Below are 13,888 nucleotides of genomic sequence, written 5' to 3'. Positions count from 1 at the left end.
CAGGGCTGACATTCAGAGGTACACAATACCATGGCTGCGCTGGTGACTAAAATATTGAAATATGTCCACAACAGAGCCCCCTGATTTCCCCCAGCACCTGGCCACTCTGGCCTCTCCCCTGGGCAAACTCAAACCTCCCCAAGCTCTAGACACTACTAGTGAGGTTCAACCTCTTTTCTCAGGTTTACAGGGCATTCACGTAGCCTCTTGTACAAAAGGAATTTGTGGCTTTTGCCAATTTTTGTTCTGTTGGAATATTTGTTTTTTTCTTATTAATTTACAGGCATTAATTATATATTTTGGATGCTCCTTTGTCAGTTTTATGTATTGTGATATCTTTTCACTCTTTTATATCTCTGCACGTGGCACAGCACAGGGCCTCAGGCCCTGCCCTACTGAGAAGGCAGGTGTCTGTTTTGATTGCTCCATTCCCATGCCATGGGAATCGTTAAATATTTTGAGTGTTGCTTCTTAGGCTCATGTGCTGGTGCTAACATAAACACCGAGGGTGAAATATTAATCTGAACGGTTTCTCAACTGGGGTACAGAGAGCTCAGGAAAAGATGTCAGCTCTGGAGTTCAAGGAGCGAGTCAGGGCATCTGAGCTGTAATTAAGGAGATTCTAGCCAGCACCCACTCTGATAATCCCCACCCAAATTCCTCAGCTTCATCATACTCCTCCACTCGGAGCGCCCACTCCAAGTTGGGAGGCACTTCAAACGCTGCATGTTTTGGACTGAACACATCATCTTTAAATGCTAACTTTGCTCTCTTCCTGACTCCCCTAATTGGGGGAACAGAGTTTCCAACTGTGTTGTCCCTGATAACAGAAAATTCAGAATCATCTTAGACTCCACCTTACCTTCATCTTCTGTCTTTTATTGCCTATCAAGATCAATCAATTCTATGCCATAAAAAATCTCTTGAAGATGACCTCTTTTCCATCCCTATTACCTCTGTCTCCTAGATTTTTGAATAGCTTCCTAACAGGTCTCTTGGACTCCAGCCTGTTCTGCTCCTCCAGTCCCTCCCCACACTGCCACCCACATTCGAAGTCCCGCCTGGCCCATTGGCCTACTCTGTGTCCTCCCTTGTGGAAAGGAGTGTAGGAGCCATCTGCCTGGGCAGGCAGCAGTAGTTTGTCCCGGACACTGTGTAAAATGGTGCTAATATAAAGCAGATTGACTTTGAGTTGGTTTTATTATCATGTTTAAACTCCCTACAGACAATGCACCCTTTTTGTCTGCATGTGGCCAACTGTTGCCACCCCCTTTCTCCTTGGCATGACGCTGGAGAGAATATGATCTGCCTCACAGAGCTGCTGTGAAGGTCAAACGATACAATGTTCACTGAGAGCGCAGCCCACGCCCCTGCACATGGTGAGCACTTAGTTAACGTCAACTATTATTAATAAGAACAATATTATTGGTTCCTTATCCTCTCTATGATTCCTATTTTGGCAAGCAAAACCTTTCACACCTGGCCTCAGTCTCTCCCTTCCCACCTCCTAAACCTGTACTCGACCTAGAGGAAACTGTTGACGCTGGCTTTCCCACACTAAGGTCTTCCATGTTCCCATTGCTTTGCAAATGCCCTTTACTCCGCCTGGAATGTCTTCCCTTCTCTGTGCATTCATCATTTAAGATCCAGCTCACAGCTTGCTTTCTGTGAAGCCTTCCCCAAACTATCCAGACAAAAGCCATGCCTCCTCCCCCTGTGCGCCCATGGCCCTCTACCCAATCTCCTCTTTAAAGACTGCCTGGACTGGAGCTTCTGGAAGGAAGAGTCTGTGTGTGGTCCTCTTTGTGATCAACTCTGTATCCACAGTCGCCAAAACTGGGTCTGCCCCATAATACTGGCTCAATGCTTGTGGGGGTATTGCTTGTTTTGTTTTATTGGAAGGCATGAACAAATGAATGAATGAATGGGAATGGTTTTGATTCCACCCTAGTCCTAGCGAAAAGTCTGCGGAGTGACAGTTTTGGTCATTTTGTGTAACCTGATATTGGACTCTTCTTTCCATGCGCCAAGAAAAACATTCCCAAATCCTAGAGTACCTGTCTTCTTAAGGAATTGAATTTAGCAACTAAAGGAAAGGCTATTTGAAGGCAGGGAGGGTGATGGCAGGTCAACTCTGTCTTCGCGCTGTCCCTGAGAGGGCGCTGTTCCCAAGCCAAACCTCCAGAGGCCGGGACTGAAATACCAGAGCATTCCCACAGGACTCACCATCCCTCCCTTCCAGGCAGCGGCCCCGGGTCCCCAGCGGGGCGCCTGCCCACAAACATGGCTGCTCCCTGCTCAGCTTCTCCTCGCCGGGGCCGTGGCGCCAGGCCGGCTCTGCCAGTACTCGGGGACTTCCTCCGCGAACCGGCTTCCTGCACGGCTGGCATTTAAACCCGCGCCTAGGGCTGCGGGCTGCGGGCTGCGGCTGCGGATGCTGAGCTGTCCACGGGCTGGGCAGCGCCGCCGCCTCCTCTGAGGCGCCAGGCGAGGCAGGAGAGGAGCCGAAGCATCTGTTAACTGCGCCCAGGGCCAAGCAGGACAGGGCTCGGGGAGCTTGGGGACGCCGGCATCGGACCCCGGCATCTGGCAGTTTAATTGCAGGTTTGACTTTAATTTCCAAGATCGCGATCCTTCTGCCCAGCCCAGACATTTTTCCTCCCTCCGGCCTTGGTTGCTGCATGAAGCCCGGGCTGGGCTTCGTCCCAGACGCAGAAGAGCGCATTCCTGGCCCCGCGCCGTCGCCCCAGGGACCCCGGAGCCGCGTGCCCGGGCCATGGTGCGGCTGAGCCCCGCGCTCGGGTGAGGCGGCGGCGCGGCTCGGAGCCCGGCGGGTCGGCCCTGCGGGGCACCTTCCCCCGAGGAGCCTAGGGCGCCCGGACGCGGGGCTCCGCTCCCTGCTGCTGGGGCTGCGCGCGGGGGGCGAGCGGCGGCCGCGATGTTCAGCTGGCTGGGTTCCGACGACCGCCGGAGGAAGGACCCCGAGGTCTTCCAGACAGTGAGCGAGGGGCTCAAGAAACTCTATAAGAGCAAGCTGCTACCCCTGGAAGAGCATTACCGCTTCCACGAGTTTCACTCGCCTGCCCTGGAGGATGCCGATTTCGACAACAAGCCCATGGTCCTGCTGGTGGGCCAATACTCCACTGGGAAGACCACCTTCATCAGGTGAGCCTACCCAGGGCCTGGCAGCCCACCCCTCTGCCCAGCACTCAGGCTCTCCCCTCACTCCCCTGTTCCATCCTGCCTGGGGACAAACGGGAAGTCGTCAGGGAAGGACTCTGAAGAAATCCTTGTATGCATGTGTCCAAAGCTTACCCCATAATTTCATTGCTGGTCCCCCGCCCCATCCTAGCTAGTGCCTCTCCACTGTACTTACCCTTGACTCAGGTGGTCAGTTTGAAGTGTTGAAGTTCATCCCTATTCTCCCCATTTAATGGATGATGAAACTGAGGCCCAGGAGGCACAAGTAAGAAAGCTCCTGGTGGCAAGAGTACCTTTATGCTGGTGGGAATGTCTTAAGCTCTCACGTTTTAGGGATATGCCCTTCATGGCCAGGGCCACTTCCCTGGCCTTTTAAAGGGCTCAGTCACCCACTTGGGGGCTTTACAGTTGCAGCTGAGGAGGTGGGCTGGGGCCCCTCTACCCCCCTGCCTGTTAGTGCGGCTTGTCCTTCTTTTATCAGTTTCCTGCTCTGAGCAGAGTTCCTGCATATATCTCTGGGAGACTGGACAGAAGCAGAATGCCTTTTTCCTTTCCCTTGTTTGATCTTAATGGCTTAGTAATAACATTAAAGTCTTTTAGAGATGGAAGGGACATTGGAGGTTGTCTCATACAGTGCCTTGACTTGGCAGGTGAGCTATCTGAGGCACAGAGAGGTTAATGAATTGCCCAGAGGCGTATAACTGGGTAGGAGGCCAGCCTGGGATGCAGGTGCTAGATGCATGGGAGGAGATGCTTGGTTAAATGCCTGAACTTTGAGAGTGAGTCATCCATTCCCTTGGATTACAGAATCTTTGGGCTGGAGGGGTCTGAAGAAGTCAGCTTGTCCACGCTGCCTTCGGAGAGGTTTGAATATTGTCCACCAGAGTGACGAGAAGCCTTCCGATCTCTTGGGGACAGGCTTCTTTCAGTCTATACAACCTTCAAGGCCAGGCTGTGTTCCTTGGCCTCATTTACAGCCATTGCCACGCTGTTGAGGGTGCCTGTGGCCCTCTGTGTGGAGAGTCAGCCTCCTACGGCGTGGCGCTGGGTTCAGTGGCCCCCAGGGTCAATGGTGCTCATCTCCTGCAGACGGTTTCAAAACAGGGGCACTCTTGTTTCCATTCGTTGACTGAGCACCTGCAACATGCAAAGCACCGCACTTTGTTTGCCAAGGAGAACAGAAAAGTTAAGTTTGGTTACTGATTTTCGAGATACTCATTTTCTCTAAGGCTGAGCTTATAACACAAGCCTATGGCAGCAGAGCATGCACCACACTAATGTGTCATGTCTGAACAGAACACCGGATCGATTTGCCCTCCTAGGGTGGGCAGCCTTGGGCTCAGCAGCTTTGAGAGGCTGGGGGGCTGGGCCATTTGCTTTTGGACATCTTGTATTGTTAGAACCACAAGGGCCCTTAGCCATGAATCTAATCCTTTGCTGCTTAACTTTTCCAAAGGTCAGTATCTCCTTTGAAAATCTGATGAAAGCTGTGGACCTGTCTTTAGAAAAATGTACGTGGATTCCAAATTTATGTGTAATCTCGGGGGTCTGAGGGCCACCTTGGCCCTTAGGGTGAGAATCCCTGATCTAATCCATCTCTCTTGTTTCATTAAACACAATTTACTGCCAAAGGCACTTCAGAGATGCCTGAGTTCTGTAATAATAGATTTCCTTTGTAATCCGTGTCCTCCACCTGGCCTGGTTTATGCCCCACGGGAGGCGCAGGCCGTCCGCAGATGGCTTCTGCCCTGGCGTGGCCTTCCCTGGCCTCTGGACACACCTTGGTTATAGCTCTTAGTGCGTTATTTAGAGCCCCTCCTTCCTGTGGTGCCAGCACTTACGAGTGTGCCTTAGCTCCCTTGGGCTTCGCCTGGGGTCTCAGCTACAGGAGGCTCCTAGTAGACGTTTGCGGAATAAGAGGGAAGATGGAGGAAGTCGAGTGTCCCTGGGGGCAGGATCCTCGAGCAGCAGACAGGTTTAAGTGCCTCTTGTCTGAGACAATCTCCTGGCTTTGCCTGAGTCATGCTGGCTGTTTACTGGGTCTAAGAAAGTGGCACAGTCGAGCTGCCATAGATTATTCCTTATCAGAGAGAAACAAGAAGGCCAGGAGAGGCAGATCCCTCCTCTTTCTTATCCTCCAAGTACAAGAGTTCTCCCTCCTCACTCGGGTCAGGAACTGAATTTAGCACAGGCATCAAACGCTGTATCCTCTGAGGGAGGGCCCACCAGCGGGGTGGGAGGGGATGTTGCGCAGGGAAGCCCTCCGAAACCAAATTACATAGTTTCCCTCCTTCTCATCAAATCCACTGAATGGTTATTTTTTTTAAATTGGAAAATGCAGACAAGAATAAATTTGAGGAAGAAGAAAAAGATCACCCATAATCTCACAACTCAGGGGAAGCCATTTTAAATATCATATGTATATTTGTCTTTCCAGTGTTTTTAGCTATTTTATAACACGTTTGAGATCATGCCATAGGGTAATTTGGTATGCCGATTTATTTCACTTGTAGCACGAGCATTTCCCATGTGAATTAAAAAATCTTTGTAAGCGTGATTTTTAAGAGCTGCATGATATTTCGCTGTATATATATGCAATTATTCATTTAACCAGGCTGCTTCTCTTGAATGTTTTAGGTTGCTTCTCATCTTTTTGCTATGATAGAATCACTCTGAACATCTCTGCACTTATTTCTCCACATCTTGGACTGTTTTCTCAGAGAGTCTCAGAAGTGAAAACACTAGGCCAAAGGTTCTGCAGAGGTTTTTTTATTTCTTTTTACTTTCGGCAAGAAGAGGCATATTTCTGTGTTGCTTTCCAAGAGGGTAAGTGGGTACAATGCCCCGCCCCAAAGCAGAGAGGGCTCCTCTGGGGTACTGAGTGCCCGGGGCCTAGCTCTCCGCCTGTCTTGGCCTCTCCACCCCCTCCCATCCCTGCTCCTTGCCTTGAATGCAGTACTTCTTGTCTCCATCCCTGGCCCCAACCAGGGAGGGACTTCTCCCTCGAGGACAAAGACTTGTCTTTTCATCCCCGGCCCCTTGGCCTTTTGCCTCCTGAGTGCCCATCCACTTTCACTCCTATGCACTTGCAACAGTGTCTATTTCTTGTCTCAGGAAGAACACACAGAAAAGGACATTCTTCTAATGACTAATTAATGTGCTCTGATCTCTGCCTGAAATAACTTCCCTGGCCTAAGGCCCGGCACCCAGAATAATAACATAAATAATCAATTGGCCTAGTGGCTGCTCCCTCCAACACAGGCTGCCTCTTTGGAGTACAGTAGCTCTGTGTCCCTCTGGCCCTGGCAGCTTTTCCTCCTGCCTCTGCTGTTTGTCTCCCCTCTCTCTTCCTTGGCTGGCGTGCAGCCTCGGATCTCTCCTCCCTTGCAGCATTTGGCTCCCTGGTCACAGAGGTGAATAGCTGGCTGCTGAGGGGCAGAGGAAGGCCCAGTGATCTCTCAGCCTGTAAGGGAGGCCTCACTGATAGAGCTGGAGCAGGAGACCAGGGGGATTGAGTTTGGGGCCTAGGGGCTGCCACAGCTAAGCTGCCTGGCTCTCCACAGGGAGGTCTGGTCTGGTCTGGAGGGTCATGCGGCCCTTCTATAGCATAACTCGTACCCTAAAATGTGAGCACATGACGGGGCTGCTGCAGTGGGAGGGGGCTACTCAGCTGGCCCTTACAACCTGACCTCCCCCGCTTCTTCAGGGGGCTGTTTGCATCTTCCCCAAAACGTGACTCAGCATTGCCTGTGGTTGCACCATCTCTCATCACCACCCTGCCACCCCCACTGCCCTGGCCTCACCCCAGGCATTACAGCATCACTGACCCGGGAGGGATGATCTCTGGAAAGCTGAAGGGCTAGAGAAAGGGGCCGCCATTCCAGGTAGACCCACTGGCCTCTGCAGAGTCTATCCTACCAGCTGCAATCCCTGCAACACTCGTTCCTGTCTCCCCTCTGAGCTCAGCTCTCATCCTTTTCCTGTCAGGGCTCTGATCTGCTGGTCCCTAAGTGGGGCTGGGTGAGAATCTGCCTTCCTCTTACCAGGCCTGAGTGTTACTCAAGGGAGCAGATGGCCCTAGGCCAGAGGAACAGGGTCCGCCTGCCTCAGGGCCTGCTTAAGGTCTGCCTTGAAAGTCAGGTGTCTAGAGGTCATGAGGAGAAGCATTTGCTGCGAGAGGAAGGACCTCTGGAGAAAGGGCTCCATCCTGTTTCCATTGACAGTGGGACAAGGCCGTGGATAAAACATGGCCAGCTCAGCAGAATCCAGGCTCCACCAGGTACCAGCCAAGAGACCTTGTTAGGAAGGTCTGACCTCTCTGAACCTCAGCTTCCTCATCTCTAAGGTGTGAATAGCAACAACTTCCTCAGAGGGTTACTCTCAGGATTAGGAGGGGAAAGAACCAGTACAGCTCCAGGTATGTTCCCGCCTCCGCACCTGGGGCTTTAGCAGTCCCTCTCCTGTTTCTAGTGGGTTCCCTAACATGAAGCTTAGAGGCTGGCCTCAGAAGGGTGGGGGAAGCCCTTGCCCAGCACTGCCCACAGTTGGGGGAGGGGTGTCAGGATGCAGGCGGAGGGGAGTTGTGTGCAGAGAGGGAGATCTTGCCTCTGAACCTCTGAGGGCTGGAGGAGGAGCATGAAGCGGAACTCTGTGGGCACTGCTGGGCAATGGACTGGGCAGGCCAGCCTGGCACAGGGTGGGGTCAGGCAAGGGGAGGCTAGCTTGGGGTCTGACATTCTGGCCACTGGTCTCCTTTGTGCTGGGGTCACTTCACCCTGTGATGGAGGCTACCGTGCAGCAGGGACAGTGGTGGCTGCTCCAGGGAGCATGGAGCTGACTCAGAGCATCTACTGCCTCACCTGTGTCTGTGGGGCACTTCATGGGCTCCCTAAAACCCCATGGGGCTGACAGGGCAAGTATTATTGTTTGGATCTGTTTTAAAACTGAAGTGCCCAAGGCTCAGAGAGACCAAAGATTCAGATACATAACGTGAAGACCTATGATACAAGGCAGAAAGGGCTGTGTGCTTTAGAGTCTACCTAAGGATGTGCAGACTAAGAACTCTGCAATTTCAGGGAAGACAGTAAGCGTGTCAGGTTTGGGGTGAGTTGGGAATGAATCAGTTACGGCTTCAGGGAGGAGGCATTGGGACTGGATTCGGAGATGACGGAGAAGTGTGCTGAGTACTTACAGGCAACAAGGAGGTGTTCATTTTCTCTAATTATTGTTTCTGCCAATATGAGCACATGTCTGGTGTAGCCTTTGCTCTTCCCAAACTCATATATATCATTTCAAAACCTTCATTCTATCCCTCTGCACTAGTTAAAAACTAAGCATTATCCCCATTTTATAAACCAGGGAAATGGAGGAAGTGGACTGTTGGGTGACATATCCAACATCCCAGCTGTGATGGAGCAGCTACTCAGGAAGATGCATTCCCCGACTGAGCCAAGGCAGAGGGCCCCACCCGAAGCCTCTGGCAGCACTGTTTTGGAGCTCGGCCCCTCTCTTCCCTGTCGTGGATGCTGTTCCAGCAGCAGCCTGAGGTCTGGGCCCGCTGTTGCAGAAAAGAGTATGTTGGAGGCAGACTGAGTTAAGATTCTTGGCTCCATGCCTTACCCTGAGTGCTTAGGTCACCAGTAAAGCTGGCCACATGCTTAGATTGCCAGGCAAGCAGGACACAAAAAAATGAGGAAAATGTTATGAAACAATTTACTTAAGAAAGATATACAAAAAGTAGTTCTCGTGGGAAAAATCAGAATTGCGTTGGCCTTCTTTATACCTATTTTATGGTTTAGCATTTGTTGATTTTGCATTGGATGGCAAGGGAGGGGGTGGGCACCAACATCTTTTCAGCTCTTACGGCCTCTAGATATTTTCCTTTGGCCCTGAACTTGGGCAACCTATATCTCAATTTACTCCACTGCAAAGTAGAAATAATGCTGCCATCCCACAGCGCTTGTAGGGCCAATTCAGTGGAATATTTTGGGTAAAGTTCCCAGAATAGCACCTGCCACCCAACGGGTGCTCAGCCCTTCTTATTCTCACGTGTCCCCATCTCAGCCAGTCTCACCCAGGCTTGAATGAACTTTTCTGTTTGTGCTGCTGTGGAAACGTTTTTGCCAGGCAACAGAGGCAATCTGTATCACTTCCCACAGAGACGCCGCGATGAGATCCCTCAAAAAGGTTGTCCTTTCTGGACACAGTGGTGGCTTTGTGAAGGGGCACTCCGTGCTGCAAGCCATACCCAACTGTCTCTGAGAATTTACCCAGCCTCATTCTCTACTTGGTCTGACTGTGTCTCCAGACTTGCTAGTGGCTTCGCTAGACTCTGTGTTTCTGTAGACCCGTGTGTGGTCAGCAAGTTTTGGGTCACGTGGCTTTAGCCAAGAGGGCAGGACAGCAGCCCAGCCTCCAGGCCCTTGCTTGGCCGCTTCAGACTGTGGCTCCAGAACATCCCAGGAAGTGGCCCCTGTTATGCTGGGAAGTGGCACCCTTTGTTCATCTGCTGGTACACCGCATCTCGGGGCTGGAATCTGAGATGCCTGTGTCAGGAAGATACTTCATCACTGCCATTTGGCCTATTCAGGCTGAGCATTCTTGAGGCTGCCTCAGAATGGTTTCTTTCCACTCCTCTCTATGTCAGCTGTCCCTCAAGCCTTTGATGATATCTATCACCCTCCTCCTGCCTCAGAATTCACACTTCCTACACCCCCTGTGGGGCCCTCTTAGGGCCTCTCAAGCAAATGGGCATTGGGGCAGGTGCTCCCGCACACAAGCAAGAATGGATGTGGTTTTCCTGGCACAGTGTTGATTCTCATAAAATGTTGCTTCCCAGAGGAATCTGACCCTTCTATTTTTAAGTCTCGAGAATGTCCATTTAGAGCCAGTAGGCCTGGGGCCTGCCCTGGTCACCTGATAGCAACAGCTCTTGCATGCCACATGCCACTCATTGAGGTCGAGCTGCGAACCCCAAGAGAGGAAGTTTATGGAGATGAGTACATTCCTGGGTTTGTGGGCCCCAGAGCCCAACCTTTTCCCAAGACCTGGCCCCTGACCAGCCTCCTGCCAAACCATATTCGTTTGTGGCCTTCTTGTCCCACTTCTTGTTCTAGTCCCATGTGGGGCTCAGCCTTTGTGCATTTCCTGGCCAAGGGGAGATCTAAGGCAGGAAAGGAGGCAGTGACTACAGTGGTTTGGAGCCTGAATTCTCAAATCCAAGTGCCGGGTTCAAATCCAAGCTCTGCCGTTTACTGATTGTGTAACCCAGGACACATTGTTTACCTTTGTCTCCTCCTCTTTAAAATGGGATGGTAATCCAGGTGCCAGGTACAGGTTTAAGTGCTTACAGTCTGTAACTAATTTAACTCTCAGCATACCCTGGCAGGTGTGATAGTAGGCCGATTTGGTGGTAAGGATGATAGGACTCACATCAGAGTAGGTGTGATGATGAAATGCGATAAGCCACGGAGAGTCTAGAACAGTGCCTGGCACATGGCAGGTGCTTAATAAATCGGAGCGCTTATCTCCCACATTGTCGAGAGAGGTACTGAGGTCTGCTGAGGTCAGGTACCTTCTGTCGGGCACATCCCTCATGATTAGAGAAACGGGTCTGCTAGCCCCAGGCCCTGAGACCCCTGCCTCTCCCGGAAGTGCTGAGAAAGCAGGAAGTGCTCTCCAGTGTGCAGCCCTCATGATTTATTCTCATCACGGCCCAAGGGCTAGCTTTCAAAATGGTCCTCTGGTGGGAGGAAACCCTGCCTTCACATCCGGATTGTTAGGCTGAGATCCTGGAGGGAGACGAGGGGCTTCCCAGGGCACCCTCAAACCCTCCGGTGTGTGGCAGGGGCCTCCTGCGCAGTAGTGCTCCCAGCGGCGGCTCCTCTGCCGGCTCTTTGGGGAGGGAGTCCGTAGCAATGTGACTTACACCCTCCTGGACCCACAGAGTAAAATAACACTCAGTGCTTCCTGAAGGCAAAAGCAAGATGTCAGTGAGCCGGAAGAAACCCCAGTGAGTCTCCCTGGCCACCACCATGTTGGGCAGAGCAGGACCGCTGCTCCAGGCCCGCTTGGGGTGGGGCGCAGGGTGGGCAGAAAGCTCAGGCCCTGGGGATGTGGCCTTTGGTCCAAGCTCTGCCCTGACCTTCCTCAGGGTCTTGATCAGCTCTCTCTGGCCCCAGGGTAGATGACAGTTGAGGAGAGAAGGATTTGGTGTTTGACATGGGTTTGGGTTCTGTACTAGCTGTTTAACTTGGGACAAGCCATTGTAATCCTCTAAGCCTTGGTTTCCTCAGCACCTATCATAGGGCTGCTGGGAGGCCCCAAGGAGACAATGTTCTCAACGTGATTAGTACAATGTCTGGCGTGTGGAAAAGCTATTGAATGTCAGTGGTATTATCAGTAAAATGAGAGCGTTGGTCTGCAGCAGGGTTGTCAACCCTGGCTGTATGTTAAAATCACTGGAGCTCCTCAGAAGGACCAGTGGCCAGGGCCCCACCCCTGAGCACATGGGTCAGAACCTCTGCGGGTGGGGCCCAGGCAGCATTAGCTAGAGCCCCACAGTGGCTTGAATTGCAGCCAGGGCTGAGGACCACTGGTCTAGGAGGTCTCCAGGTTCCCTTCCCAACTTAACCGTCTCTGACTTGACATCTCTTCTCCTGAAGACTCTTTGTGTCTTCCCTCTGAGCATGAATACGGGCCCTCAAGGTTTGGGAGGCAGTTCGTAGCACTTGGTGAGGGCTCACCCTCTGGGTTGTGTTTGTTGGGCAACACATCCCTTATCTCCTTGTCCGTCATGGTCTTGGAAGGTGCCCTTGGGACTCTCCCCTGGTCAGTCCCAACCCAAGGCAGTTCTGGGCTCTTCCCTTCAGTCTGGCCTCATGCTCTTTGGCCTCAAACCTGTTCTGAGCTCCTTCTAAACGACTTGGTTGTCCTCAGAGATGGTTCTCTTCATTCTCTGGCTCACCATGTGCCTTTGCTCTTGGCTTCTAAAGGAAGCTGTGGAGAGAGGCAGTGACCTTGGGCTCTCACTGGCCTGCTGGGAGAAGAGCAAAGAGGCCCTGCCACCTCAGACCACAGCCTAGTACAGATGCTAGAGAGTGGGACCAAAGTTCTAGGATGAGATGGAGATCCCCTTTTCATAGTGTTCCCTTCACACTGTTTGTATCATGTACTGGCTATTTTTATGTTAAATGACTGACTAACCAAGTAAATAAATAATGGCCTATGGAAAGCCAGCAGAGTCCGTGGATGGTCTGATTCTAACCATGCTTTTGTGCGGGTACTTTAGCAGGCCACTTTCAGTCGTGAAGTCTGCAATACTCTGTGTGGGAATCAGTTTCAACCCATGTTTATTTCTGAACCCAAATCTTGCCTTTTTTCCCAACTGATTCAAGAAGGGAAAAAGATAAAGACCAAGAAGAACAGACTTGAATTTTAAGTTTATCTGTAGTCCTACCTCACCCACAAAGGTCTGTGGCTAGCCCACCCGGCGGTCAACTCTCCCTGCCAAGAAATCTCATTGCTCTGGACCTGCCCCTCTGCCATGACTCACATCATTGTCTGCCTTGTGGTAGATATGCAGTGTGGATCTGTGAGCAGAATCCCTGCATTATGACTGTGCTCCCTTCTGGCAGGTACCTGCTGGAACAGGATTTCCCGGGTATGAGGATTGGGCCCGAGCCAACCACTGACTCCTTCATTGCGGTGATGCACGGAGAGGTGGAGGGGATCATCCCCGGGAACGCCCTGGTGGTGGATCCTAAGAAGCCATTCAGGAAACTGAATGCCTTTGGCAATGCCTTCTTGAACAGGTGAGTGCGGAGGGAACACACACCTTGGGTGTTCTCTTCTCTTCTTCCTGGAGTGTGAGAAGTGAAAGGACAGGGCAGGGTCTTGGGAGGCTCAGCGCCTTTCACATCCCTAGAGTGTCTCTTGCTTGTCTCTTTCCTGTGGGACTGGAACTGAGTCAGTCACCATTGATTAGGGACGCAGGAGCCACAAGCGCTGGGCTGATTCCTGCTGATCAGGATCAGGAAAGGGGACAACAAGTGAAACCACATCCCCCTAATTTGCACCTCCCCCCGATGAAAGTGGAGAGGGCTGCTCTGCACAGTTGCCAGCTTTTGCCTCTGAACTTTGGGTTTGGGCTGGGATTTTCATCCAACTGGAAGGAGGCGGAGGAAGGTTCTGCTCTCTTCCTGGACATTGTTTTACTTGGTGGAAAGAAGCTAGGACTTAAGGCAGAAGCCCTGAGTTTGAGCACCGACGCTCCTACTAAACTCACTGTGTGACCTTGGACAGGCCACCTCCCTTCTCTTGGGACAAGTCTGAGCCTGCAGACACCAGGGTCCTTGTGAGGATTTGAGTGGAGAAAGCTGTAGAGAATGCTGGGGAAGCTGATCTGGGCCTTCCTGTTATTATTCTGCTTCACTGAAACGCAGGCTCATCCCCTGATTGTGCTCATTGGGTAGAGCCACACCACGGTTTTGCATGTGTATTGCACTTAAAAATTTTAAAACTACTTTGTCTAATTGGAGGTATTTAGAGTAGAGGTACAGATTATGGGCTTTGGCCTCAGACAGAGCTGATCAAATCCTGCCAAATAGCACCATGGATCTTGGACCAATTACCGAACTTCTCCATGTCCCCTTCTCCCATCTGTAAAATACGATAATAGTTTATCCTC

The 13,888-nt window shown here is 51.7% G+C and overlaps 1 protein-coding gene across 1 annotated transcript in view; it reads left to right on the top strand.

Moving 5' to 3' along the window:
- The first annotated feature begins 2,175 nt into the window (after positions 1 to 2,175).
- The window catches only part of EHD3 (EH domain containing 3), a 29,344-nt gene continuing 17,631 nt past the window's right edge, over positions 2,176 to 13,888 (top strand). The window contains exons 1-2 of the mRNA XM_070574173.1: positions 2,176 to 3,165; positions 12,837 to 13,013. Of these exons, the coding sequence (XP_070430274.1) occupies positions 2,939 to 3,165; positions 12,837 to 13,013 (404 nt within the window). The 5' untranslated portion in view covers positions 2,176 to 2,938. The remainder of the gene's footprint in view (positions 3,166 to 12,836; positions 13,014 to 13,888) is intronic.

The sequence above is a fragment of the Equus przewalskii genome, chromosome 14, assembly GCF_037783145.1.
Source record: "Equus przewalskii isolate Varuska chromosome 14, EquPr2, whole genome shotgun sequence".
Classification (NCBI taxonomy): Eukaryota; Metazoa; Chordata; class Mammalia; order Perissodactyla; family Equidae; genus Equus; species Equus przewalskii.
This window is presented reverse-complemented; position numbering and strand designations above follow the sequence as displayed.